This window comes from Syngnathus typhle, linkage group LG22, assembly GCF_033458585.1.
Source record: "Syngnathus typhle isolate RoL2023-S1 ecotype Sweden linkage group LG22, RoL_Styp_1.0, whole genome shotgun sequence".
Taxonomy (NCBI): domain Eukaryota; kingdom Metazoa; phylum Chordata; class Actinopteri; order Syngnathiformes; family Syngnathidae; genus Syngnathus; species Syngnathus typhle.
In genome coordinates this window covers 4,410,006-4,437,357 of record NC_083759.1, presented here as the reverse complement: position 1 = coordinate 4,437,357, position 27,352 = coordinate 4,410,006, and the positions used below count along the sequence as shown (strand labels likewise).

At 40.1% G+C, this 27,352-nt stretch overlaps 1 protein-coding gene across 2 annotated transcripts in view; it reads left to right on the top strand.

Moving 5' to 3' along the window:
* Positions 1-27,352, top strand: part of LOC133146487 (neurexin-3b-like) — a 143,362-nt gene that overhangs the window by 20,565 nt on the left and 95,445 nt on the right. Inside the window, exons 5-9 of one of the 2 annotated variants that reach the window (XM_061270283.1) lie at positions 14,101-14,402; positions 15,902-15,946; positions 17,437-17,598; positions 21,927-22,365; positions 23,243-23,626. In XM_061270283.1, the coding sequence (XP_061126267.1) occupies positions 14,101-14,402; positions 15,902-15,946; positions 17,437-17,598; positions 21,927-22,365; positions 23,243-23,626 (1,332 nt within the window). The remainder of the gene's footprint in view (positions 1-14,100; positions 14,403-15,901; positions 15,947-17,436; positions 17,599-21,926; positions 22,366-23,242; positions 23,627-27,352) is intronic. The other variant, XM_061270285.1, reaches the window with a different exon arrangement.

Below are 27,352 nucleotides of genomic sequence, written 5' to 3'. Positions count from 1 at the left end.
GTTAGGATAATCTATTGATCAGGGGTGTCAAACTCATTTTTGTCGCGGGTTGCATCGTAGTCATGCATTCCTTCGGAGGCCTATTATCACTGTCAATGCCTTATATTGTATAAAGTATCGGGTACACAACAAACTGACGAATAAATAGTTTGGAAATCAGAGAGTAGTAAAAACTGTTTAAATATGAATAAAAAAATGAACATCAATAAATAAATATTTAAATGAACATTTCTAGCTATTTTCCTATTTATATTTATTATATAGTTTTATATTTTTTATAATTTGTAATTTTAGCATTGACACAATGCACAATTTGTCTTTGCGGGCCACAAAAAAAGATTTGGCCGGCCCTATCTGGCCCCGGGCCTCGAGTTTGACACCTATGCTATAGATGCTAGATACATCTTCATTGCTTGAACAACGTGGGCCAGATGATGAGAAAATTCCTGATTGCAGGTCCCTCCAGAGAGCAAGAGAGGTGTGTGAACAGCAGACGGGTGCAAGTGATCCGCCAGCAGAGTGTTTGGGACCCTCATGTGCCTAGTGCTGCTGTCAGAGCTGTGTTTTACATGCATTAAGGATGAGAGGCACTTGTCTCGCTCTCACTCGTTCTGCTAACTTCATCGTCCTCCCCTACTCTTCTTTGGTCTTGTGACTGATTTGGCTCATTAAGATCAGGAGAAAGAGAATTAATTACTGTCATTAAGTGAGCCGTGCTGCTCTCCTCTCCCAGGCGCTCCAGTGGCAGGGCAGTGGAGTGTGAACAGCTGGAAGGGCGATGAGGATCGAATGTACGAGACAGAAGGAAGAGATGCAGAAAACCAGTTTGGCATGAGGAAAGGATTGCTGGAGAAGAAGGGAAAGGGCCCTTAAAAGAAACCAGTGCACTATCCCACATTGATAAAGCAAATAAAATGGAGATTGAAGACAAAAGTCAGACTGTAAAATGGAGGCCGGATGCCAAAGGGAGAAACAAAACGAAGCAGGGCAGTCATAGAGAGGAGGGGACTTGAGCCGGGGTTTTTGTTTTTTGGATGGGCTGCATGCTAATGTGCCTGAGCGTATTGTTCAGCTCAGGGATCTGGAAAAATATTCTAATCCAGGTCATGGGGAGGAGAGAGAGAGAGAGAGATGGAGGCAGTGTATAAAAGAGGAAGAGGTCAGAGACATTAAGAGACAAGAATGCAAGGAGGAGCAAGAAAAAGAACATTATCACCCTGTATAATGACCGCCATGGTTTTAGTTTCCACTCTGCCATTCCTCTGTATACATTACAATACATATATGGGTGATAAATGTGTTTGTTGGAAATGTCAGCTGCAAAAGAATACCGATACTCCCCCCCCCCCCCCCCAAGTCCCCTGCTGCAGCCCACACTATTGTGTGTGTGTGTGTTTTTTTACTCTCGAGGAAGATGCTTGAATCCAGAGGCTCCGGGGCAGAGCCACTTGAGAACATCCCCTGCAATTCAATTGACCCGCTTTACTGATGGTGGCTCTCTCCATTGCTTCAAATGAGATTTCATTTTGTGCCCATCATTTGTGTTTTCTTTCACAGACACTTGATGATTTTATTGGGGGGGGGGGGTGCTCTGTTGGTATTAGTATTTTGTTTGGATGCTTTCTCATCATAAAGTACGTACCGTAAATTTCGGACTATAAGCCGCGAAATCTTTTGCAAATTTTGAACTGGGAGTCACGAGTTTTAGTTGGTGCGATTTATAGTCTGGTGCGTTTTATAGTCCAAAAATTACGGTAATTAGTCAAATAATCCGTTTCTACCATAGTCAAATTGACTGAAAAAAAAAGCTCAAGGAGAAATAAAACTGATATATATATATATATATATATATATATATATATATATATATATAATATACAGTACAGCATATATGTTTATTCAATCGGTCTGCTCTATCCATTACGCTACAGTCAGTTTCCATGAATCATTTAAAATATCAAGCAATACTTTCTTCAAACATTGACTCGGCACTGAATTGCAAATGTCAAGATTCCTCCCGTTCAACGCCTGCACTTTCCCCACTGTTCTTTCATTTTTGTGAGTTCCCAAAAAAAAGAAAGATATTTGGCTTTCATAACTCACAAGCACTCAGTACACACCGCGGATCGCCTCAACCAGATCAGATGTAAAATGAAAAAGAGACAGAAGTGGAAAACTTGAGAAGCAACAGGAGAAAACAAGTGAGAAGAAAACTCCATAGAGAAAAGAAAAATGATCCCAGGAACCTCAAAAGGAGATCTGAGACACTCATGTCAATGCTCCTAAAACATAAAATGGTGCTCTGAGGTATATGTAAATGCAAAAAAAAATTTTCTACGCACTGTTGTTTGAGCTCAACAGCTGTTTCAATGTCACTGAGCTGTGATTGGTTGTTAATTGAGCTTTGAGCCCGTATATGTAAAATCATAAAATGATCAAATTACAATAATAATCATCGTCATCAAAATAGTTATAATAATAATCTCTTAGTTGGCACGCTTAATCTGACAGGCCTCATGACGGAGCTTCATCAAAATCTTTTATTGCTTGCACGTCAGCGCTGTTAAAAAGCAAAAGATTAATCACGGAAGAGCCTATTAGGTCTCTACAAGATTGTATAAATCGTCTTTGGCACGTGTAGATCACATGGGTAATGAACTCAGTGGAAGAGTCAATAGGAAACCAATGGAGCATGGCGACTGAATAAAAATAAGAATGCGATAAGAATCACAAAATAAGCTTGTTTACTACTTGAATTGTGTTTTCCTACTTTTCCCTTCATGTTTACTCATATTTACCAGAAAGCCCTAAAATATGACAGGAAGATTCTAGACGCAAAAGAAAAAATCATTATTGTTGCCGTGGGGGCTGATATTAAATGAAATTTCAAATCGCCATAGTATTCACATTAACAGTATTGATCAATTTTGTACCCAGATATAATTGTCTGGTGTTGCTTCAAGCAATCGATGTTGCGAAAAGCGTGATATACTGACAAGCGCCGAGTGTATTGGGACTTCCCATAGCACATCATTTAATATATTGAGTTGTGAACGCTAAAACCTTTTCGGAAAAAAGCCAATCTTTGCTGACTAAATTGAAAATGTAAATCCAGCAACCGATGTATGATTTTCAACCCACTTCAAGTTTGTGCAAGAACTCCAACATTTGATTTGTTCATCAATTCACAACGTTAAAATGATATGATGTAGTCACAGCAACCCATAATCCCTGACCAATCTTAAACCTCCTTTTGGAGCTCCTTTTGGATCTTGAGTGTCTCCAAGTCCTGATTTTCATTCCCACTTCCAATTCCAAAAAGTGTCTTTGAAGAATTTTCCCATGTCTTCTCTTGTCAAATGCGAGGCGAGAAGAAAAAAAAAAAAAGGAATCTGTTTTAACCATCTAGCTCTAATGTTTACTGTCATGAATGACGTGCAAGAAAATGCAAATTGCTTCCCCCGTGTGTAATCTTTTATACATTTACAGGAAACAAATTACAACAAATTTTATTAGGCCTTGAATCTGTGAAGAACAAAAACTTTTGCCATCTCCCTCATCGCCACCAGCATCCAAACGAAGCGAGCTTCCACTTGTCTCCCCTGCAGCAAAAAAAAAAAAAAAAAAAAAAAAAAAAAGTAGCTACGCTCTTAGCTGCTGTGAAGAAAGAACGGCACTGTAAAACCTTTTGTCGATTCTATTGAAGTACTAAATGCATTCACTCTCTTTTGTGAGCAGGGGGAGGACAAATACAAACAAATGAACAAACACAGCAGACTGTGTTCAACTATTAAGTGAAGAAATGATGGCAGACTTCCATTAGAGCAGCACACACAGTAAATACTCTTCCTTCCCTCTTGTCTATTAATGAACGACATGAATTATAGAAAGATAGTGACGGCCTGTAGCTTTCAGTACATTACCCACCTGCTTTTCTTCCATGAGCATTAACTAGCTCTAATCTACTCCGATTTATCAGAAGCAAAGTCCGTGTCATTAAAGCAAAAAAAAAAAAAAAAAACATATTTGCCTCAAGGAATTGTGACTCAAATCATGCGGAATGAGTCACACTCGCAAAAACCAAAATGGCATTTTCACAGAAACCCGTTGACATATTAATTGCGGCACGCACTGAAGCCCTTCACGTGTCCTTTGGTTTGCTTGAATGTTTTCTCTGTAATGCTGTTTTTAATACGTTCCGTGTTTTCAATTTGTATATTTAAAAAAAGAATCAGATTGCAGCCATCTTTACCCCCATGTCGTCAATGTGTTTATCTTTCAAGGGCAGCTGGTAGGTTGGGCAGTGGGATGGAACAAGTGACTTTGTGATTGCCCAGTTCCTCTCTTTGGCACGCCTTCAAAGAGATGATTAGACCTTGCCTCTGATACTGACACAGTGGCTACCAGAAAGTCTCAATCTATAGCCTACTATTTTGTTCACAGCAGCTAAAGCAGTACTATTAAAATACGTCTTTTTGAAGGAACCTAAAATTTCCAGAAAATCATGTCACCACAGAGTGTACCTGTGATGATAAAGTGGAGAAATTTGAGATTTTCTACTGTAGATAATGGGAAATTAAACTTAACATGTCTACAGCTCTTCTGAGCAGCAGTGTCGCTGTCCGTGGTGCTGAAACGACTTGGATTGCTATTTTCTCTGCAGTGCTGGACTTTTTTTTTTTTTCCATGTTGAAATTACACGACATTGATTGCTTATTGTAGATGGAAATACGGAAATACTTTTTATTTCTAGGTTGACGTAAAATATTTATTTGGAATTTGGAATCTCAGCTATATTCTATGTAATTTGGGTGGGTAAATAATTCACCAAATTAGCTGGAAAATAAATCAAGTCTAAATAATAAATACATTTTATTTAAAAAAAAAAATTACATTTATTTTTTTAATTTCGCGGAAAACCTGCAATACTGCCACAAACCACTACAAGGCCGCGGACCACCGGTTGACAATCACTGGTTTTAGGAAAGTTCCAGAATACAGGTCCTGTGAAAAAGAGTTTCTGAGCTGGAGGCTTGAATTCCTCAATCATTTGAGTTCACTCCATTTCCCGAGACTTGCTCAAGGACACTTCGACACATCAATTAGAGGCATTGCGGATTAAAGTTAAAATGCTTTTGATGTGAATATGAGGATGAAATGGTTTTCTTGACTTAAACTGTGTCTACTGTTGGGAGAATATGCCGCGAGGCAGCCTTCCTTTTCCCTTTTTTTTTCCAGGCTTTTATTTATGTTGTGGTTGCAGGGAAACTAAACTTGGGCGTGACTGTCACTTCCGCCGTGACATGTAATGAGGCAATATAATTCACAAAGCACGTTGCAACCGTAAAGCGGCTTTGAGACTTCACATCCATCAATAGTGCTTATGTTGCTTATATTCCACATAAATAAATCAAGAATAAATTTGACATAATGGCCAGAATCTATCAATTATTATTCCCATCAGGAATATTTCTTTGCCCTTTCAGGTTCCCCTTTCCAAATCATCTTGCTGGGTTTAAAAATACAATAAATAGCCAGAGGCTGTGGTGGTACTTTATTTCCACAATCTCTTCCGTCCATTCCTTCCGAGTGGTGGTTTACTATCTGTAGTATCCGGGACTTAAAATAACCTGGTTGCATAGTGACTCCGATGCAGTGTGGGTTGACTGATTTTTATGAGCGCCATGATGGGTTGACGTGGCATAATCCTCTTTGGTTGATCTCCCTTCGCCCATCTGTTCTATCGCCTTTCTCGCCCCTCTTCTTATCATCGCTCAAGCTCCTGATGGTACAGATAAATCTGCGAAGATGCAACTTTGAGCAAAAACTCCAAATTGTCATGCTGAATTGGGGTAGTCGTGTTTTTGCAAAGTGGTAAAAGGTCAACAGAGCACAATTCATTCCCCTCCATGCCAAAACATCTTAAAATAGACTTTGTCTCTGTGTGGTTGTTAGAAAGATTTCCACTCGCTTCTACACAGGAATAACATTGTTTTGTTCTCTCTGGATAATCCTATCTTACTTCTGAACACCAGCGTGAAGCAGTCAGAATAATCAATGCAGAAGGAACACTGTAATTTCTCTGACAAGCCAAACATGAGCTCTCTTGCCAAAGATTTCCACACCTGAAATGTTGCTTCTTCTGAAAGCATATTAAATGTAACTTGGAGATACAGCATTTGCAAAAAAAAAAAAAAAGGCAATCTGCACAGATTTAAGCTATGCACCAAACTTGCACTAGTCACGACCCAAAAAGAAAGAAAAAAAAACTTTAATGAAGGCATAACGAAAAAGCGATTTTTCCATGCCAACTTGACTGACTCATCTGAAATTTCGTGTGGAAAGATGTGAACAGTCTGCACTGCTTAACTCTGCGGAGGCGGCTTTGATTCAGTTTCGGTAATTTTGCAAATGCATCCTGAGAGAGGGAGGGTTGCACCACTGAGGGAGTGGTCACAATAGGCCGGCGCTAGACTCTTAACATAGCAGAAATTGAAAAATAAACCTAATTTTCTTTTTTTTGACACAATACAGTGTTTCCCATTCCTTTATATTGATGGATATTCTTCGATATGACGACACACGCTAACTGGATTCGACTTGCTATGTACGTGTTAGCAAAAGCCTCTGATGGAACTTTTGCATCACACTGTTCACACACTATATCATCACCGGCACACCTTTGATGTTTCCTCAGGCAATTTAGTCTCATCTGTCTCCCCCCCTAATCTTTTTCCTTTCCTCTTGCTTTTATCTTTCCTCTGTCTTCATCTCTCTTTCTTTTAGTCTCCCTTCTAATCATTTTCACAATGCAACCCCCCTGCCCCCCTTGGTCTCCACGCTATAGCAGTGGGTGTACTAAGCAGGGATTAGGCGTGATTGAAGTGCTGACGTGAGGCTTCTTCTGCCGAGGCCTCTTATCCTCTGCCGTCCCCTTGAGAGACTTCTCATTGCTGGGCTTCACCAGCAGTTTTGGACCCGGTTCCTCCAACGACTCCCCATGGAAATAGCCTCTCTTCATGCCTCTATGCCTTATCCCCTATAGCTTTTGAGCTTCTTGCCTGATAGATGTGTGGCTTGACCCTGATGCAGCTAGCCAGTAAGCAGTCCAGCTTTTTTAAAAAAAAAAAATTTTCTTCCTACTATTTTATATCAAAGCCCAAGACTTCACCGACTTCCCTAGGTGACACTTAACAAAAGGGCGTCTCAGGCTATTCCAACTTGGCTTCCTGATTTAACACGGAGCACATCATTCAAATATAATGAGCTTAATTGGAGCACTTAGCTCGCCCTCGAAGGTGTTCAATTGCAACAGTAGAGTTTAAAGGGGGTTGTAGTTCACCGTCATTGTCACGCTGTGATCTCCCCTGCAAGGTCACGACGCTTTCCTTTTATGTCGAGCACGCCTACAACATCGCATAGCGGTAGAAGCGCATACAAATGAAGACGCGAGTGGAATGTGGGTTGCGCTAGTCGCTTTGCACGGCCTAATTCTTAATTACATTCGTCTCCCATACTCTGCCGAGCTGACGGGGATTAACACATAAATGAGTGAGGAATGTGCGCTGTGGCGTGCACGTGGCATATTGTACGCTTTGTTCAAGCCTCCTTCACCTGACTTCTGCAATTGAGTTAGTCTTTGAAGTGAAGTAGTAAAAAAAAATAAAAAAGGGGAGCAGGAGAATAAAAATGATTATATGCAGAATGTAGCGATGGCCTCTGGGGCTAAGACTGAGAATATTCATGACACTGCTTGTTTCAAAGTTTGTTGATTTTAGCCGCTATTTGATTTTTTCCTCTTTGCTTTTCTTTCCCTGTTTCTGCACTTAGACTCGAATAACATTTACGTCTTCTGTACACACCTCGGAGGAAATTTGCATCATTTTTAAAATTCGGATTCTAAAGAAAAACCTTATTGCTCACCATTCACATCATAATTCTGGAGGCCTACATGTTAGCATTTTTACAAGTCCTACAAAGTAGGGCTTTCAAATAGGTAAAAAAATTTAGGGATGTTTGACTCCCCTTTAAATCAAACCGATTCCAGTGCGAGTTCTTGAGTAGTCACCGATACCAAGAACCGATAACACTACTTTCAATACCACCCAAAAATGACAGATGTTTTTAATTTGTTGACACCTTTATATCCCAATGTATCAATTTCCTTAGAATTACAGAAAATTAAAGGAAATATTCGATTCTAAGCACCATGAGTATCAATATCATCCACTGATACCCGGTATCTGTACTTGCCCACTATTTCACATTCTGGAACATTTTGGGGGGACTGAGCAGTGAAGTGGGTGGTCAGTAACAGAGGATAATGGCAATGTATTTTCTCTGAAATCGAAAACAAGCCCTTTCTTTGCCAATGGCTCCTATTACACATTAATGGCCCATAAATTGGATCAGAAAGTTCTACAAAAGAGCTTTTTTTTTTTTTTTTATTAAAAAAAACTCACATTGGCTTAGAAGAGTATACACACACACACACAAAGTCAACGTTTGCTTACGAGGTCGTCCTTTGTGACTCACCGCTTTATGTATTTTAGCTTTCCGTGTTTTCTTTCTGCTTTGCGTGTCATGTAAAGTGCAAAAATACTAGCCAAGTCAATGTCTGGAATTTTATTTAATGGACGATCGATTACTTGGTGAGGTCATCCTTCGTGTGGTTTGTGAGAATGCGTATCTGTAGTTACTCACCAGTCAAAAGCACAGATTTCAAAATTGGCCTTTCACGGCACTACTTTTTTTTTTTTTGAATTTATATAATTTCCTAGTCATTTCACTGTCTTTTTGTTTGGCTATTTCTTTCCAACCTTTCTGTATTTAATTTTAGATCGCCCTATTGCTGCTCTCCTCCATGTAAATGATCTCTTGGTTGTTTCACTGCCAGGTACATGATGGAATCTGGCGTGTAGTTTTTCAATCAACCCTTGTGGCAAACACGAAATAAATATTATATCCGATGGGATGGGAGAACCTAGCAAACATTTTTTTTGTCGTAATCATTTATCATTAAATATTTAGCCCATTGTTTTGTGTAATTGCAAGAGGAGGTATTCAAGAATCTGTAAGACTTAATCACGAGCTCAGAAGAGACGCGCACGCTAAGAAGTGAAGTTCCCCGACTCGTCATCTTATTTGAGGCCTGAGATTATATTGTCTCTTTTCATTTTGTTTTCCTTCTAGTCTCACTCCTCCACACAATCACCGTTTCAGTCTGCTGGTGTATCCCTTCATCTCCAGGGTGTTATTGAAGAGACCCATTTGGCTCTCCAGACTAATAACCATTGCAGAGATTGAAAGGGGATAATGTTATTGACTTAGATGCATACTGAGTGTGCGTGTGTGCTTGGGAAATATTTTCACGAGGATGTCATATACACGCCGCATTGCTTCCATGTACATGCTAATGTTTCAATTTGAAGTGTGTGAGCAATTGCTGTGTATTTAGGTTCTACTTTAAAAAAAAAAAAATGCACCTCTGGATATTAATTCAACCAGACTGTATGTATGTGTGTTATTAGTCTGCTTAAAAAGAAAACCATTTTTCTTCTCTGTTTGCAATCAACAAAGGTTAAAAAGAGAAAGCTAAAAAAAAACAATGAGAATAATCCATCTTTCTTTTTATCTCTTGAAGGAGCGCATCCATCCAAAGGCCGGGATACACACACACACACATACACGGTTGCATGAACAGAGCGGGAGATGCATATTGTTTTGGCTACAGGCTACAACTGGTTCTAACTGGATTTAAAGCAACATCACCCCCCCCCCCCCCACCCCCCACCCTTTAGATTAAAAAAAACGGCGTTAATGCTTCCCCGAGTCATCTACATGCGACCCCAGTTTCTTAATGTTCCATGTTAAGTGCATTTTAAGTATCTTATAGTGCAATATAATTTTCATCTCAAAATGGATATTAATGTAAGTCATCCCCCTTTTTAAATTTTTAAACATGCTCAATGTGACTGGCTATTCCGGCAAGGTCAAAGGTCAATGTTGAGGAAGGTGTTTGGTCGTTAACCCTCGTTTGGCACCCAGCTCGTCTGGATTATATTACCGTAAAGGGCTTTTTCACGATGAGTCATGTTTATTTCATTGTCCCTTTTTTTTTTTTTTTTTTTTAATGACTCTGCTGTTCCCCTTTTAACCTGTCACGCGCCGAGCAAGCTGCTGAATGTTCTGGCAGTACACAGGAGAGTATAGAGATAATAAATATTACATGGACTCTGCTTTGACCAGCTAGGTGTGCTAATCTGTGCAAAGGGATGGAGAAACTCCCGGAAGCTCCCGTCCTCAATTTCACCTCCATGAAAGTGCATGATCGCACTGCATTCAATTAACTAGCCTTTTTTTTTTTTTTTTTTTAGCAAACCTGGACTTTGAAACAGCCTTTGAGTAATAATGAAAATGCTAGCATGACGCTTTCTGCTCCGTGCCTCCATCCAGCAGGCAGAGTGTGTGTTGACAGAGAAGGATGTGGTGAGGTGGAGGCACGGCCAGGCTTCTGACAAGAGAGATAATAGCCAATAAGGAGTTGCCACTCGAGATGATTGACGGGCTCCTGGGATGGCCCCCACCTGCCTGTTTCTTTATGGATGCAAACATATACTGTTGCATTCAAATCTCCTGGTGATAAAGAGCATAGAAGCTACCTCGATACTATTCTCTCCGCACGATTGCCTTAGTTGATGGGATTGAACTTGCAGGCACCTGCCCCTGTTTTTCACACAACCTTCCTCGGTTGACTTCAGCCATTTACTGTCACTCTGAACTTCATCACTCATGCGACACCATCAGCAGCAAATAAGGAGTCTTGGTGACTGACACACACGTGTGTGTTTGTGTGGGTACGTGTGAGCTTCATGTAAAAACCCTTGAACCATCCAGCTCAGACACAAATGCGCATAAAAAAAAAAAAGGCTATTCCGTTCATTCAATAACTGTTATTATTTTTTTAATTGGCATTGGCCTAGTTCTTGTTGGTCAGTCCACCAGTACGTCATTGAACCTTGTCTTGACATCCCGCATCATCCATGATGCTCCAAATTCATTTGACACGGTTTGGCTAGTCACCGAGCTTCAAGATCTCCGCTTGCCTGGTTAGCATTTCATGTTCACAAGCAGCTAATTACGGAGTAGTGCGGCGACACATAAAATGATAATTAAATCCCAATATGGGGTCGTTTTGAATGCATGATGTTGGATTGAATGTTATTAAGGGAGTCAACAAATAGCGTGCAGTGCTAGCTTTGGATCTTTCCCTGTAAAACTGCAGGAAGCTGATATTTGCTGTGTTGGATTTCAACTCAAATTAACATTTAATCTCTTTGGGAGCAGTTTTATTTGGCCTTGTCCTTTTTTGCTTTCAGTTTACTTTGTCGGTTTGTCAGCAATATACTAATTTTGACTATGCTAGAAAAAATATTTTACGGATTATTCGAGTAATTACCGTAATTTTTGGACTATAAACCGCACCAGCTAAAACTCATGATTGTCCGGACTACAAGGCGCACCTAAAAACCTAAAATTTTCTCAAAAGCCGACAGTGCACCTCATAGTCCGGTGCGCCTTATATATGGACCAAATTCCTAAATTTAAACTTGCCCAAAGCATTGTCATGAAATCAATCATAAGTGGCCCGCTGAAGACTATGAATCATGAATCAAAAAGATTATGGATCATTATTTTGTGATTATAAAGTAATTTATTGCATCTGAAGTTGAAATAAAAAAGATAAAATGTAAAATGATTTGATTTGGAAATCTGACATGATGCATTAATGGTGTGCTTTATAGTCCGGTGTGCTTTATAGTCCGAAATATACGGTATTTATTTTTTTACACTAATTTCACAGATAAGATTACTAATGCCCAGCAGAGTGGCTATAGTGGTTGTCTGTCTGTCTGCACCTTAATCGTTACCCAAACAAAGACAAGAGGCCCAGTTTTGCTATTCGGTGATAATCTTAGATGTTGTACGAGAACCTTCTGCATTGACCTCACTGTCAGTGAAGTCACGCTGAACAGAGTCACTTTAAGGGCGGAAGAGAGCGAGAGATGATAATGACCGAGCTAATTGCTTCCACTGGATTTTGAAATCGAACCCCAACCCCAAGTGAATGCGCTATACTGCTCCCAAATGGAATATTGATGTCTGTGGCGAAAATAAGGGAAAATGACCCCCCCGCCCGTATATGATCAATGTAAAACGCACAGATTTGAGCAGAACATGTCTCAACAGCCAATACATTTCCCTTTTATGGATCCGTATACACTTACATCTAGTTTAATATTGCTGAGGTGCACAAATATTTTATTATAGCCACTTGCCATGTATTATTCATAGCACCCGTATTCATTAATGGCAACTTTGAAATGATATCATTATGAAGCTATGGAGAATTGTAGAAATTATGGATTAAGATTAAGTAATGAGGTAAAAATTGGTAAAATAATTCTTGGCCTGTTGTGTTTATACTCCTTAACATTTACTTTAATTGATTTTAAAGACATATTTTAAGATACAGTAGTGGATTTGCAGTATAAATGAATTTGATTTATAACCACAACTGAAAAGCAATTTTTTTTTCCCCCCATACAGCCGCATTTGCTATATTACGTTTGTGCAGCGCTGTATATGATTAAGTGGGTGTCTGTGATTTATTCAATTAGATGGTGGTAATTAGTAAAGATAAAGGTTTTAATCTTACTCTCCGAATCCCACTGCGTTGTGTATCCAATGTTGCAATAATGGCTTTTATTTATTCCCTTGGCAAAGGCAAGAGAGTTTTCATCAGGCCTTTTGTTGCCTCTCATATTTCCTCGCTACACTGAAAGGCTTGGAGATGCCAAGAGAATGATTTATAGTGACCGGAATCCACACCTCGTCATCCCGTAACCTTGGTCAACTTTCTTTCGGGGCTGTATTTTCTTTCCAAATTCTTAGCGTGAGATTTTCTCAGCTTTACACAAATGTTCATCCATGTTTGCGTGTAGTCTGTTCCAAACCAAAGAAACTGAAGCTTTTTTTTCTAGCTGTCTTCCGTTGTGTTTGCTCTCTCCTTGTCATCTATCTTTTTTTTCTTCTCCTTTTATATCGTGGCCTTCGTGACTTCTCTGTGAGTGTACACAATAGAGAATAGAACATTCAGGAAATGTTGCACCTCAGTGGATTCTTCTGTTTCTAGGTAATGATGGATATTTTTGATCCTACTGCTGTTTGCTTTCTCCAAGGAAGCAACATGGACATAATTCTTTTTGTTAGGCCAATCGTCTTAACTCCCATTGTTATAAATAACTAGGTCAGAACTTTGGTTTGACCTTCCAACAGCTCCCTCATTTCCTATCCTGACTTTCTCGTAATCTGAATAAAAAATGGGCGCAAGAAGCCACTTTGAAACATGGAAGTGATGTAAAACTGTCAAATTAAGCTTGTTGGGGATTCATGTTCACCATTAGATAGCAATGATTTTCCATCACAAGTAGTCTGTGTACGTGACATCTAGATCCTTAAAAGCGAACTGCGGAATTATCAAAAGTGTAATTATGCTGTTTACTTGATGCGACCTTTTCCACATGGCAAAGTAGTTCTCCGTTTTAATGAGGCTATTTCATCATTTAGTCAGAAGGGAACATGGATGTGTTTGTGAGATGGTTTGGATTTAGTGGTCATTCTGTTTTATTGGTTTGTGGATATGAATTGCAAATATTTTCATCAGACACCTTTCACCTCAAATCTTGAATTATGATGAACGAGAACATCAGGGGTGTCGAACTCCGTTTTTGTTGCGGGCAAAATTGTAGTCATAGTTTCCTTCGGAGGGCCATTATGACTCATTGCTTACACAATAAGCTACACAATAAACTGATGAATCATTTTGACATCAGAGACTCATAAAAACTGTTTTAAAAGATGACTGGTAATAAAAAATTGCAAGCAATATCTATTTTTTTAAAAGTGAAGACAATTTGTAATTTTAGTATTGCACAATTTGTCCTGGTAAAATGATGTGACGGGCCGTTTCTGGCCCCCGGGCCTCGAGTTTGACACCAATGACTTACATCCACTTTTTTTTGTTCTTGTCATTTTCAGCGAGGGAAGAAAATGTGGCTACCTTCCGGGGCTCTGAGTACTTCTGTTACGACCTGTCGCAGAACCCAATCCAGAGCAGCAGCGATGAGATCACGTTGTCCTTCAAGACGTGGCAGCGCAACGGCCTTTTGCTCCATACGGGGAAATCAGCAGACTATGTCAATCTGGCGCTTAAAGATGGCGCCGTTTCCCTCGTCATCAATCTGGGTTCCGGGGCCTTTGAGGCCATCGTGGAGCCCGTCAATGGAAAATTCAACGACAACGCCTGGCACGATATCAAAGTCACACGCAACCTGAGACAGGTAATCGGGGTCGGGGAGGAGTGGTGATGGATGGAGTTTGGCAACAGGTTGAATTATTTTTGGGAGAGGGTGGCTGGTGGGGGTTTTCAGATGAGCTGAGTGACAGAGCTGGTTTTAAAAATGTCACCATGTTCTTATCAGTTGTCATTGCATTGCCACAGTTCAGTGAGAAACGCCATCAAATTTCTTCACATGACCTTCTTTTAATTCATCGTTTGACTTCTGTTTGACTGAATCGTTGAAAGCAAAGCAGTTTTAATAGCTCTTAGTTTAGTCCAGTTGTTAATGCAAATATTTTCTTCTGTAATGTTTGCTAAAAGTAATGATTCACGTCCGATCAATTTCACAGTTGTGATCTTCTTGCTTTCAGCCGCATTTTATTTAAGATGGAAGATAGAGAAAAGGAAATGTTCGCCTTTGAGAAGTCCATTAATGCTGTATTTATAGTATGGTGCTTTTTTATTTTTTTGTCACGGTGCGTAAGTAGATTGGATCACAGGATCGTTTAGCTTAGATGCACTTTGTGGTTTGTTCGCATTAGGGCGGAGCAGTACTGTACAATTGGACATTATCATTTGAACGCCCCAATTTTCTTGCAATTCTAACTCCTTAGTAATTCTGATGGCACTAAAGGACTTGATTTACTAAGCTTTTATTGCATAATGGTGGAAGATTTTTTATTAGAGTAAAAATAAAAATATAATAAAACATTTCAATTAAAATAAAAAAAAAAAATAAATCTGAGTAAAAATAAAAAAATACATTTAAAAATAAATATATAAAAGAGTAAAAATAAAATAATGAACTGCTGTAGCCTGCAAAGGATTCATTTTATGGTTCCACTGTTGTATGAATCAATGCTGCTGAAAAGGCCTTACACAGGGCATACAAGTGTTGAGTTAGTGTTAGCTATGGCAGCCGGGGGTTTGTCAATAGTTGTGTCTGCAAGGCAAAGATGGCCTTCCAAACAGTACAAGTTCCTTAAGTGCTGATTTCCTGACATCTGCAGCAAACCGTAGCGCCACGGGTTAGTCGTGTAGATGAAGATGTAATTGCTCACAATGTAGTCTGCTCCTTTTTCGATTCTGCCCTTGCTTTTCACGATCATTTTCTTTCCCACTTTGAAAGCCGCTGTTAAATCCAGGGTGAACCAAAAAAAAACACTACAGGTTCTGTATGGATTTCCGCTATCCTGCAAAAATCATCAAATCCAAGATTTATTTTCAAGCTGCTGTTGCCTGTGCTTTCTGGCAGTGATTTTTAGGAAATGTGATTCGAAGCTGACCCTTTACATTCTACAAATCATGTAGTGTTTATTCACCGCGGCACTAACTCATCCATGATACAATTCATGTTTTACTAACCAATATCTAACTAATGTACTAACTATCATCCTAATTCTTCATCATTGGTTTTATTTGATTTCTGTCCATCCTTATTAACAACCTTTTTTGTTCACTATTCTTTTGATTTCCTTTCTTCCCCTTTTTTCTGGAAAGCAATCAGGCATTGGACACGCTATGGTAAACAAACTACATTGTCTGGTAGATATCATTCTTATTGTCTTTTTTTTGGGTTTGCCGTGTGTCCCCTCCCCCTCTCTTCTTTTATTCGTTCTTTATTTTTTTGAGTTCCATCCTAGACACTCTTATCAAAAAATGAGGAGATGGGTTTGTATTACCAGGCAATTCTTTCTTCACTTCTCAATTTCCTCCCTGACCTGCCAACAACCTTCTTATTTACCTCACAATTCCCCCATCCTGTTTTTTTTCACGTTAGCTTTTATTTATTTATTTATTTTTTAAACTCTTTTTTTTTTTTTTACATTTCTGCAGATTTCCAATAAATACAAAAAATTGACTATTTTGCCTTTTGCCGGGGCAATTTATTTTGTTCTTTTCTTTGTTCACACAAAAGTCCCCATTTTTTGTGAGGACTGTCGTCCAGAACTGACAGAAGCTTTCCACAATCCCAGCAAAGATGGTGACCTCAACACCGAGCCCTAAAAACCAGAAAACTACTTCAAACTGGAAACGCTGAAGTTTTATTGCGGGAGCTCTGACAGTTGTTTCCAACTCACTATGGCGCATGGCATGCCCAGACGTCATTCCACATCATAATCCATGCAACCCCAATTAACCACTAACACAATAATTCACTCACTCATTTTTCATTCAATCTCTTTCACCCATTTTGCCCCTCCCCTTGTGTGTTTTTGTAGCATGTTGGTGGTGAACGTTTGCGTCTTTTCTAACCCTTAACGCTTTACCCCTGGGTCCATAGACACAACATTTTAAAGAATATGCATACTGATCTAGGATTTTTGGCATTTGAGCTAAACCTGATCCGAGATCAGCAACTGCAATTCCGAGAAAAGATTTTGAATATGGGCCTTGGTCTTGAATGTGCATGAGAGTCGGCACCTCGTGTGGTCTGCTCAAGCTGTGTATGGTTACCATTCAATTACTCCCTTACATGTCCAGTTAAATGTGTCGAATCTTTTTTTTTTTTTAACAGTGGTGGCGTTGGTTTGCAAATTGACGTGGTGTGAAAAAGGTCCCCTTTTGTTTTGCATGTGTGTAGCGTCTGCAAGCGAGAGGAGCGTGCGGGAGAATTTTGTGTGTGTTAACCTTATACGTGTGTCTGCAATTACGAGACGAATCCCTAAACCCAAGACAAGTGTTCTCAATTTGTCCTTGGTTTGAACATTGTACTAACCCTCCCTCCCCAACCTAAAGTATCAAAACCAAACCTACGATTCATTTTCTTACCCCCATCAAAGATAAAGAAAATATGCCTCTGCCATATTTTCTTTACCTGTCCTGTGAATTCCTATGACTAAAAATCCATGACCCAAATCAAAACGCCGTCTGGTCCAAAAAAAAAAAAACGATCGGGGAGTCTACGAAAAATGGAGTGCAAAAAGTCCAAATGCAGACCAAGGAAGGAGATGTGTTTTTCAAAATGTGGCACGAGGTCCGATCCCAGATTGTAATGCTTCCGCATCGGCTATGTGCTACCCCCTCCTTAACAGGTGACAATATCCGTGGATGGGATCCTCACCACTACTGGCTACACCCAAGAAGACTACACCATGCTGGGTTCTGACGATTTCTTCTATGTGGGTGGGAGCCCCAGCACTGCCGACCTTCCTGGATCTCCAGTTAGCAACAATTTCATGGGCTGCCTCAAAGAGGTAGGAGAACAAACAAAACCAAGCCATGACTAATTCCGACCTTCAGTAGATATTTTAAATGTAATCAATACTACCGTATTGGCCCGAATATAAGACGACCCGGATTATAAGACGACGCCCTCTTTTTCAAGACTCAAGTTTGAAAAAAAGCCTTTGCCTAGACCCCAAATGTAAGACGACCCCACCTTTTTCAGTTTTATTTCAATGAAAAAAAAACTCGTCTTATATTCGGGCCAATACGGTATATGAAAGCCCAAAAAATAAGAAATATACAATTAAATTCTCTAATGAAATGTGCTGAGTTAGCTCAGGGAGTATGAAGCGTTCCCTAGTTTTGTACTTGAAAATAATTCATCATACTTGCTGTGAGACAATATATAAAAATTGCTCGTGTCACATGTAATTTGCCGCATCAGCTTGAGTGCGCGGCGAGAGCGTCTCCCGACGGGCAACGATATGAAACAAATGAAGTAGCTGCTGATGAAGATCTCTCAATTTTTTTTGTTGTGTTTTGGGACATAGCAGAATGTGGTTTTACAAACGCATATTTAAATCGAGCTAAACTATAGCAGACACATTAGCCTAACGCAGATTATGGGATGTCATATGAGCCAGGGAATCATTTAACCATCTTTTTATTGCAGTCAGTTAGTCCTTCTTTCACATCATCGTTTGTGGCTGACGTATATTACAGCAATAAGATGAGAAAGTCACCTTGTCTGGATCGTTTTGTTTTGTGTTTCCGCTGAGCGGCTTTAGGTGCTGTTCTCCACTCAAGTCTGTTTGCCTTTGACACAAATGTGTGAACGCTTCCAAATATACCTGCGTGTTTAGGGCTAAATTTGACACTGAAGAAAGAAAACTACCATGATTGTCAGACATAAACACCCAAAAGCCACTAATAGCGTGTTGTGATGATATCCAGAATCATCCAGTCCTAATTTCAAAGACAAGGGCAGATGTCCGTTTAGAAAAGGAACTTGCGTGTGCATATGTAGCCGCAACATTTTGAGAGTGAGTGTGACCCAGCGATGCCTTGGCCCTTGAGAGTGTGACACGCTTGGACAGGATCATGGAGGTGATTCACCATTTGGCCTGACAGTGGTAGTACTTTGTGGCCCTCATACATTGCAGCCATGAAGCCATCTGCTAACCTGGATGATGCAAATGACTCCAGATTGATTAGAACACCAAATACTATTACCGTATTTTCCGGACTATAAGGCGCACCGGACTATAAGGCGCACCTTCAATGAATGGCCCATTTTAAAACTTTGCCCATATATAAGACGCACCGGACTATAAGGCGCACCATTAATGCAATCACAATATAATAACTTGAAATAGTGAAAACAATAACAATATATCAATAATGTTTTATTGTTGTTATTGTCGTATGAATAAGAAGGGTGATATTGGTGTTTGTGACTGCAATAAACAGGCCAGGTTGCATCATGTCAGATTTTGAATCCAAAGCATATCATTCTCCAATTTATCTTTTTTATTTCAACTTCAGACATAACAAATTACTTTATAATCACAAAATAATGATCCATAGTCTTTTTGATTCATGATTCGTAGTCTTCAGCGGGCCACTTATGATTGAGTTTATGACACAATGCTTCGGGCCAGTTTAAATTTAGAATTTGGTCCATATATAATGCGCACCAGACCATAAAGCGCTCTGTTTGAGGTTTTTAGGTGCACCTTATAGTCAGGAAAATACGGCAATTCTCTTTACATTTGTTTTCCTCATCTCTCTTCCTGTTCAATCTCTCTGGATAATAAGTGAGCAATTTACCGTTTAGATCACAGAGGGTGTGTCTATTGATCTCCCCAACGCGAGAACATAAATTCCATCCCTTTGAAACAGCCAAACATTGATGTTGACATGTTTTGCTGCAGTATGTGAATACCTTATTTTCCTCTGTCTACCAACGAGAGATAGTGTGCTGCTTTCACAACCCCCCCTTTGTGTTCAGACAGCACTGCATGCATCTGCCCCTTTAGGCTACAGGGGATGTCATCCATACACAATACTCACACAGGCTCCGCCCACTGCTCTCCATCCGCCACGTGAAAGGAAGGCCAGTGGGCAGTCAGCCTGATGTTTGCAAGAAGCATGCTGTCAGCGCCTTGCGCAAGCTCTTGCCTTTCCCGCACGCCATTCAAGCCATCCTTGGGGTGTCTCGGGGCACCCGTCGATGGTTCCAGAGCCGTGGAGTGGCAACTTGTGGGGGTGGCAGGAGCATGCGCTGTCATCAGGCATCAAGGAGAAGGACTTGAGAGCAGGACGAGGATGAATGTGAGGATAGAAGGGATTGAAATTCAAGTGGCGTATAGAATAAAAAACATATAGTCAAGGTCTGATACGGGGAAGTTGACTTAAGCAGGAAGGGCAAGAATGAATAAGAGTGAGGAGAAAGGAGGGGAAGACTATTTGAAAGGAACACGTTTGTTTGGGTTAGTCATCACATTTTGCACATTTTCCCCTTCAGATACAAATGCAAATGTAACCCTGTCCTTCTTTTTTTTTTTTTTAATTTCTGGAGGGCCAAACAGAGGTTGATGTGAATGTCTGACTTGACCTCACCCTCTTTTAAGATATTCATGTTCTTCCTATTAACCAATTAATTAGACCTGCTCATTGACACTGCACCTTTATAATAGCCTGAATATTTTTTACAAAATTTTTGAAACTAATGGTGTCAAACATACGGCCCGTGGGCCCGATCAGCCCCGTGACCTGGTTAAATCCGGCCCGTGAGATGATTTGAAGTTAACTACAAATTTAGAGTCTAAATATTGATTTGAAATTAGTCGAAGGAAATTCTACTACTACCACTACCAGCAGTGTTTGAGTTGCAGTCTTCCTAAACTAATTTAGGAAATGGCACAATTCCCAGCATGTGACTAATGAGTTTGCTGTACATACGGACCCTTTAAGTGGTCTTTTCTCGATGTGCATGTTAATTCAAAGGGTTAGAATCCTCTTGTTTCTTCATTAAAATTGGTGCTACATCAGCATCTGTCAGCAGCTGCAGTTTGGGGCCTGAGAGGACATGAAGTAGATGAGGGAGAGATTCTAAATGTGGATAGACCAGTGTGTGTGCTTGATCTAGCCCTCCCCCTCCTCCCCTTCCCTGGCCCAATCAATACGCCATCCTGGAGCTGAGATGGGACATCTTGGCTTTATGGAGTCATTACACTTCCCTGCATTATGAATGGGCTCCAGAAGATCAGTGATAGGTCAAAGGATAGCCTGGCAAAACATGGCCGACCACAATAAAGGTGCGTGTGGCAGCGGTCGTCACACCATCTTTTATGATAACAATTCAATCATCTTGATTACAGCAATTTTTTTTAAAAACTTGCAGAGTGCACAGTGACCATCACAATACTTCTTTCTTTTTTTTCCATTGCAAATGAGTTGCATTAAGACTTCCCCCACTTCTTTTTTCTTTTTCATGTATTATTCAGTTTCTTCTTTTGCCCAAGAGTAGACTTAAAGCTCGCCGAAAGTGGAAGGTTAGGTAGTATAAAAAAAACATCAGCGCTCAAGAGGAGGGGCGAATCGTGCCATCTTAATGGGGGTCCATCCGCTAGCATTTTTAACAGCGGGGTAGAAATTTTGCAAAAATAATTATCCAATCAAAAAAAAAAGAAATTTATATCCACTGTCTTTTTCTCCATTTTGCTGGTTTCTCTTTCCCTCTTTGGGTCACCTGTGTTGATTTGCTGTCAAATCTTCCAGGATTATCAGTAATCCAGCAGCAGTAAAATTTGTTTGCTGACAGCTGTGCACGTTGTGACGCTATTGCTGACCCAACACACACACACACGCGCACACACACACACTGCGCTATATACCAGGAAAAGCCTCTCTTCCTCCACCGAAAGTCGAGGGGACAATAATGTTCCGCCTCAGTGCATTCCGATGATAATCTACCATCCTTTTTTTCTTTTTTTTTTTTATATAAAAGTGATATTTTGTTACATTGACTTATTATAAAGAAACGTTGGCAAATTTATTGTGGGCAAATAGTGCTGATATTGAATCTATCCTCAGCGGGCTCGTGTTTTTGAGCTGTCCATATATACCGGCAGTCTTGCCTGACAGTTCAATACAATATAATAGAGCCAAGTGTTTGTATTCAATCTCCTTTTTCATTTTGAGCAGGATTGTTGTTCAAATAATATTTAATACGCATTGTGTCGAAAGCACAAAAGATCAATCCACCAGTTTATTCAGCGAAATAATCAAAATGATTCGCAAGATTTTGATTGTCTTTGTTGCATGTACTGAAGCCTGCATCTTTTTTTTTTAGGTGGTGTACAAAAACAATGACATCCGGTTGGAACTTTCCCGCCTGGCTCGGATTGTAGACCCAAAGATGAAACTTCAAGGCGATGTGGTGTTTAAGTGTGAAAACGTCCCGACCCTTGACCCCATCAACTTCGAGACACCCGACTCCTACCTGGCCTTGCCAAAATGGAACACCAAACGGGTCGGCTCGATCTCCTTTGACTTCCGAACCTCCGAGCCTAACGGCTTAATACTTTTCACCCACGGCAAACCTCAAGAGCGACGTGATATCAAATCCCAGAAGACCAATAAAGTGGACTTCTTTGCCGTCGAGCTTCTGGATGGGGTTCTCTACCTCGTGCTGGACATGGGTTCTGGTACCATCAAGGTGAAAGCGACACAGGCAAAAGTGAATGAAGGAAGCTGGCATCATGTGGACATCCAAAGAGACGGCCGCTCAGGTAAAGAAATTATTTTTATCCCTGATTTATTATTATACCGTATTTTCCGGACTATAAGGCGCACCTAAAAACCTAACATTTTCTCAACAGTAGTCTAGTCCAGTGTGCCTTATATATGGACCAAATTCCTAAATTTAAACTGGCCCGAAGCATTGTGTCATGAAATCATAAGTGGCCCGTTGAAGACTATGAATCATGAATCAAAAAGACTATGGATCATTATTTTGTGATTATAAAGTAATTTGTTGCGTCTGAAGTTGAAACAAAAAAGATAAAATGGAGAATGATTTGATTTGGATTACAAATCTGACATGATGCATTAATGGTGCGCCTTATCGTCCGGTGCGCCTTATATAAGGACAACATTTCAAAATGGGCCATTCATTGAAGTTGCGCCTTATAGTCCGGAAAATACGATAAGAAATCGCATTTCTCCTCACTAGTATGCAAGACGTCTGATTTCAACACATGGTCTGAAGAAAGTATTCAACAAAGATTGCATTAGAGAAAAGGTGCTAGAAAATTCTGTTGCCTTAAGCTTGAAAGCCAATGCAATCTCCGCATTAGACGGGTTACTCCGGAGAGCTCGGGTGTTAGTCGCCACCGCAGCCCGTGGTATATAAATCAGGTTAGCCCAGCCAATTTAGCCGTGTGTCAGAGTCAGCTACTTTGATTAATCACCAGCAGTGCCCCTAGTGAGATAGTGGAGAAGAAAGTGGGGATCACAGGAAAATGGATAATAGAGGGATAGCAAACTGAGGGATTGGTAAGAAACGTGCACGTAATCACACTTGGGTAAAATGTTACTTGCCCGTGAATGAACTTCGTGGAGTTGACAGAGAACTGAAATCTGTCACTTGGATTTGTCCTCCTCCAGGTATCATCTCTGTAAACACCCGGCGGACACCTTTCACATCCGGTGGAGAAAATGAAATCTTAGACCTGGAGGGAGATCTTTATCTGGGTGGGCTTCCTGACACCCGTGCAGGTTTGGTACTCCCAACTGAGCTCTGGACGGCGATGCTAAACTACGGCTACGTGGGCTGCATTCGGGATCTTTTTATCGATGGACGAAGCAAAGATATTCGACAGATCGCCGTATCCCAGAACGCGACTGGTATTAAGTCGTCTTGTAGTAAATTGATGGGGAAGCAGTGCGACAGCAACCCTTGCAAGAACAGCGGGGCGTGTAAGGAGGGATGGAACCGCTTCATATGTGACTGCACTGAAACAGGCTTCTGGGACAGCACTTGTGAAAGAGGTAAGTCTTCTTTTTTTTTTTCCGCAATATATGTGTGTACGTTTTTGGGAAAAAATGACCGAGATTTTACCAAGTGGCTTGTTTTGGGTTGCAATTGGTCGGAGCTGAACTTGTTTTGTTGTTAAAATATTATTAGTTTAGATTATAGGTGTCAAACTCAAGGTCCGGGGGCCAGATACGGCCCACCACGTCATTTTATTTGGTCCGCAAAGACACATTGTGCATGGACTTATGTCAATATTAAAATTACAAATTGTCTTGACTTTTTAAAAATAGCAAATTTTATTAGATTTATTTTTGTTAAATATTTGAACAGTTTTTACTGGTCTGTGATTTCAAAACTAGTTATTCATCAGTTTGTTGTGCAGCCCATATTGAATATAAGGTATTGACAGTCATAATTGCCCTTTCGAAGGAAACTATGACTACAATGCGACAAAAAAGAGTTTGACACCCCTGGCTCGGATGCATTCGGTTTTTATTAAATGATATTCCAGCTGCACTGTCATTGGGCAAAATTACATTTTGCAGAAATGTGGTGGCTGTCTAACCTTTATGAAGAAATTAAAAGATGGAGCTTAGCGATTGTGCTAAATGTGTAGTCAAGTTAAACCTTTCTTCTAACTTCCAATTATTGTTACAGTCGATCATATCAATCTGTCTGCACACTAGCGAGCAGCAGTCTAGAATTTACGCTGCCTCCAAAACCAGGCACCATTTTTTTTTAGCTGTTTGCTCCTTTGTAAATATCTATAAATTTTACTGACATGGAATGAGTAGGGGGGGGAGGCAAAGTCATTTTGGCAATTTTCTGCTCCCTGAATGGCACATTTGTCTCAGGAATGCAGCAATGCTGACATATTGAGGTGTAAACTTTTACACTTGCCCGGTAGGAATGTTAAAAGGTTGGCTAGTAAAACATCCAGTGAAAGCTGCCGAAGATTATTTGGAAGTAGCCTGAGATCTTGGGAAATAGAGTCCCAACACAAGTAATTCATTTCCAACATCGAAATATCTTATTGTGCACACAATTGCCACAATAGACTCAACTTTATTCCTCCCTTGGGATTGCTCCCTCAGGAAATTCTGGTTCCAGTAGCTCACACAGAAATAGTACAATATCTTACTTTGTTGTGTTTTACTCAAAAGGCTAAGGCACCTTGATGCTGGAACTTTGGCTATGGGCTCTAAAGCAAAAAAAAAAAAAAATGTCCGATGGACTTTAGATCTTCCCAGTAGTCACTTATTATTCACGTCACATGTGCACAAAGCACAGTGGCTCATTACATTTTTTTCTGAACTGCTACAAGTCTCCCTGTAGCATTATCGCACCTCTGCTGCTTGTGTCAGCTACCGTATTTTTTTTATCTGTGACAACCAAAAAAAAAAATGTGTGTGAGGGCTGAACAAAGTGAGGCAACAATAATGTCAAACCTTTTGGTTTGATGCTTCCTTCAAATCCATAACAGGGAGAAGTAAACGATCTGCCGGGAAATAATAAAAAAGAAATCCCTTTCTTGTTTGTTTTTTTATCAATAAATAATTGCACAATTTTTTTTCCTCTCGCAAATAACTTGAATAGAATCTGCAAATGTCAAAGTGTCTAAATGATAGAATCACCCTTTGAAAGCTATTTTTTTTTTCCATGTACACATAAATATTACATCGCTCTGATTTGCTGGATGTTATTTTCTATGTAGGGCTGGTGGGAAGAAAAAAAAATACCTCGGATAAGTTGACTACAAATTACAAAAACAGGTCGATACAAAAAAAGGGGGGGGGGGGGCTACGCTAATAAAAGCTGCCGCATCTTGATTTTTCTGCCTTTACAAGCCTTGTTATACCTGTTTGTGAATTTTGCGGAACGCTCCGTTGGCGTTCTGGCATAATGAGGGCTGAAAGTTGACTGAACTCTATCTCTACTGGAACCACATTGGTGCTGGTTAGTGAGAAATGGAGGCATGTCCCAATTCCAAGGCTTAGATCAGGGGTGTCAAATTCATTTTTTTCACGGGCCGCATTGTAGTCATAGCTTCTTTCGGAGGGCCATTATGACTGTCAACCCAAATAAATGTATGAGCAACTCATATTATATCCAGTGAAAGCTACAAAACAAACTGACAACTCGTTTTAAAATCAGACGAGTAAAAACTGGTCAAATATTTAAAAAAAAAAAAAAACATATTAAAAGTGAAGACAATTTGCAATTCTAGTAATGACACACAAATTTGATGCACAATTAGTCTTGGCGGGCCACATAAAATGATGTGTATGTATGTATGTAATGTATCTGGCCCCCGGGCCTTGAGTTTGACACTTCATGGCGGATATTTTAGAATGTTTGTTTTGAAGTAGGTTCTGAGATTCTCATTTTTCCATGAGACTTAATTTTTATTAGACATATTTTCTCTCACTCTTTTGGTTCTCTCGCAATCATAAAATAAAAAAGCTGCTAGCTCAAAAGAAAGCATTGTATGACTTTAGCTTCATCGTTTCAGGGCACAATAATACACTACAATGCGGTTGCCTCCAGAGAAATGTTGCTCTTGTGGAATTGAAAATGTTTATTGCAACTATTCTTGTCACCTTTATGGTTCCAGGGGTTAATATTGTAGCTAGTTATGAGAGTCCCATTCGAAAGAGAGCAAAAAATATATATATAATTTGCCGTTATCATATTTCATGGTTTTGCCCTTTCTCTTGTCTTTCGAAGAATACTCGAGGCTTAATTCATTTTGGTTATTACACGAAAAGGTTACACAAATGATATTAGTTAACTTGAGTATAAAAGAATATTCACATTGAACTTGTAAGTGGTGACATTAACGGAAAGCTACAGGGAGTTATATTTGATGTCATCCATTAGCTTCGCCAAGGTGATTGTCGTGCCAGACGCCGGTCTGTCATTCAGTTGAAGCTTTCTATTAGTAAACTGTGCGAAGGCCCACTTGTGTCCAAGGACTCTGCGTGTTGTGCGGCTGATAAAGTAGCTCACTTAATCGAGTAAACTGGCCTGTAATGAAGTGCGTTTGTCTATCTGCGTGCCAGCCTCGCAACCAAGCTGTCCCACCGACAGGCTCCCCTCTAGGTCTTTTTGCTGCATCTTTGTATAACAAGCAGTTACACAACCAGACTCTCAATACAAATATGGCAATGGAACACACACAGACACACTAAACCACTGGAGACAGATTGGATTGTGTGTAATGCATATTACATTTTTCCCTGACAAGATGCCTCCGCCCACATACAGTAAGTGGCCGTGTTGCCCAACTGTGGAGACCCTGGTAGAAGAAGGCTCCAGGTCTGAGCTGATGTCTGGAAATGGCTTCAATGCAGATCAGTCAGCAGCCTCCCTTTGCCTCTTCACCTTTCACTGTCGGAAATGGACTTTGCATATAGAGTGTACCACACAAGGTAGTGCCACAGGAAGTGAGAGAGTACGCCTGCACTCAGGATGAGTGCCGGCAATTGTAGTCGGGTAAACTGTCATCCATAGCATGCATAACTGTAATTCCATAGGTAAATAAAAAAAATACAAAAATAAACTGTAATAGTTATAGTAATGATAATAGTAATAATAATAACAATAATATACTGTATTTTCCGGACTATAAGGCGCACCGGACTATAAGGCGCACCTTCAATGAATGGCCCATTTTAAAACTTTGTCCTTATATAAGGCGCACCGGACTATAAGGCATCAGGTAATGCATCATATCACAT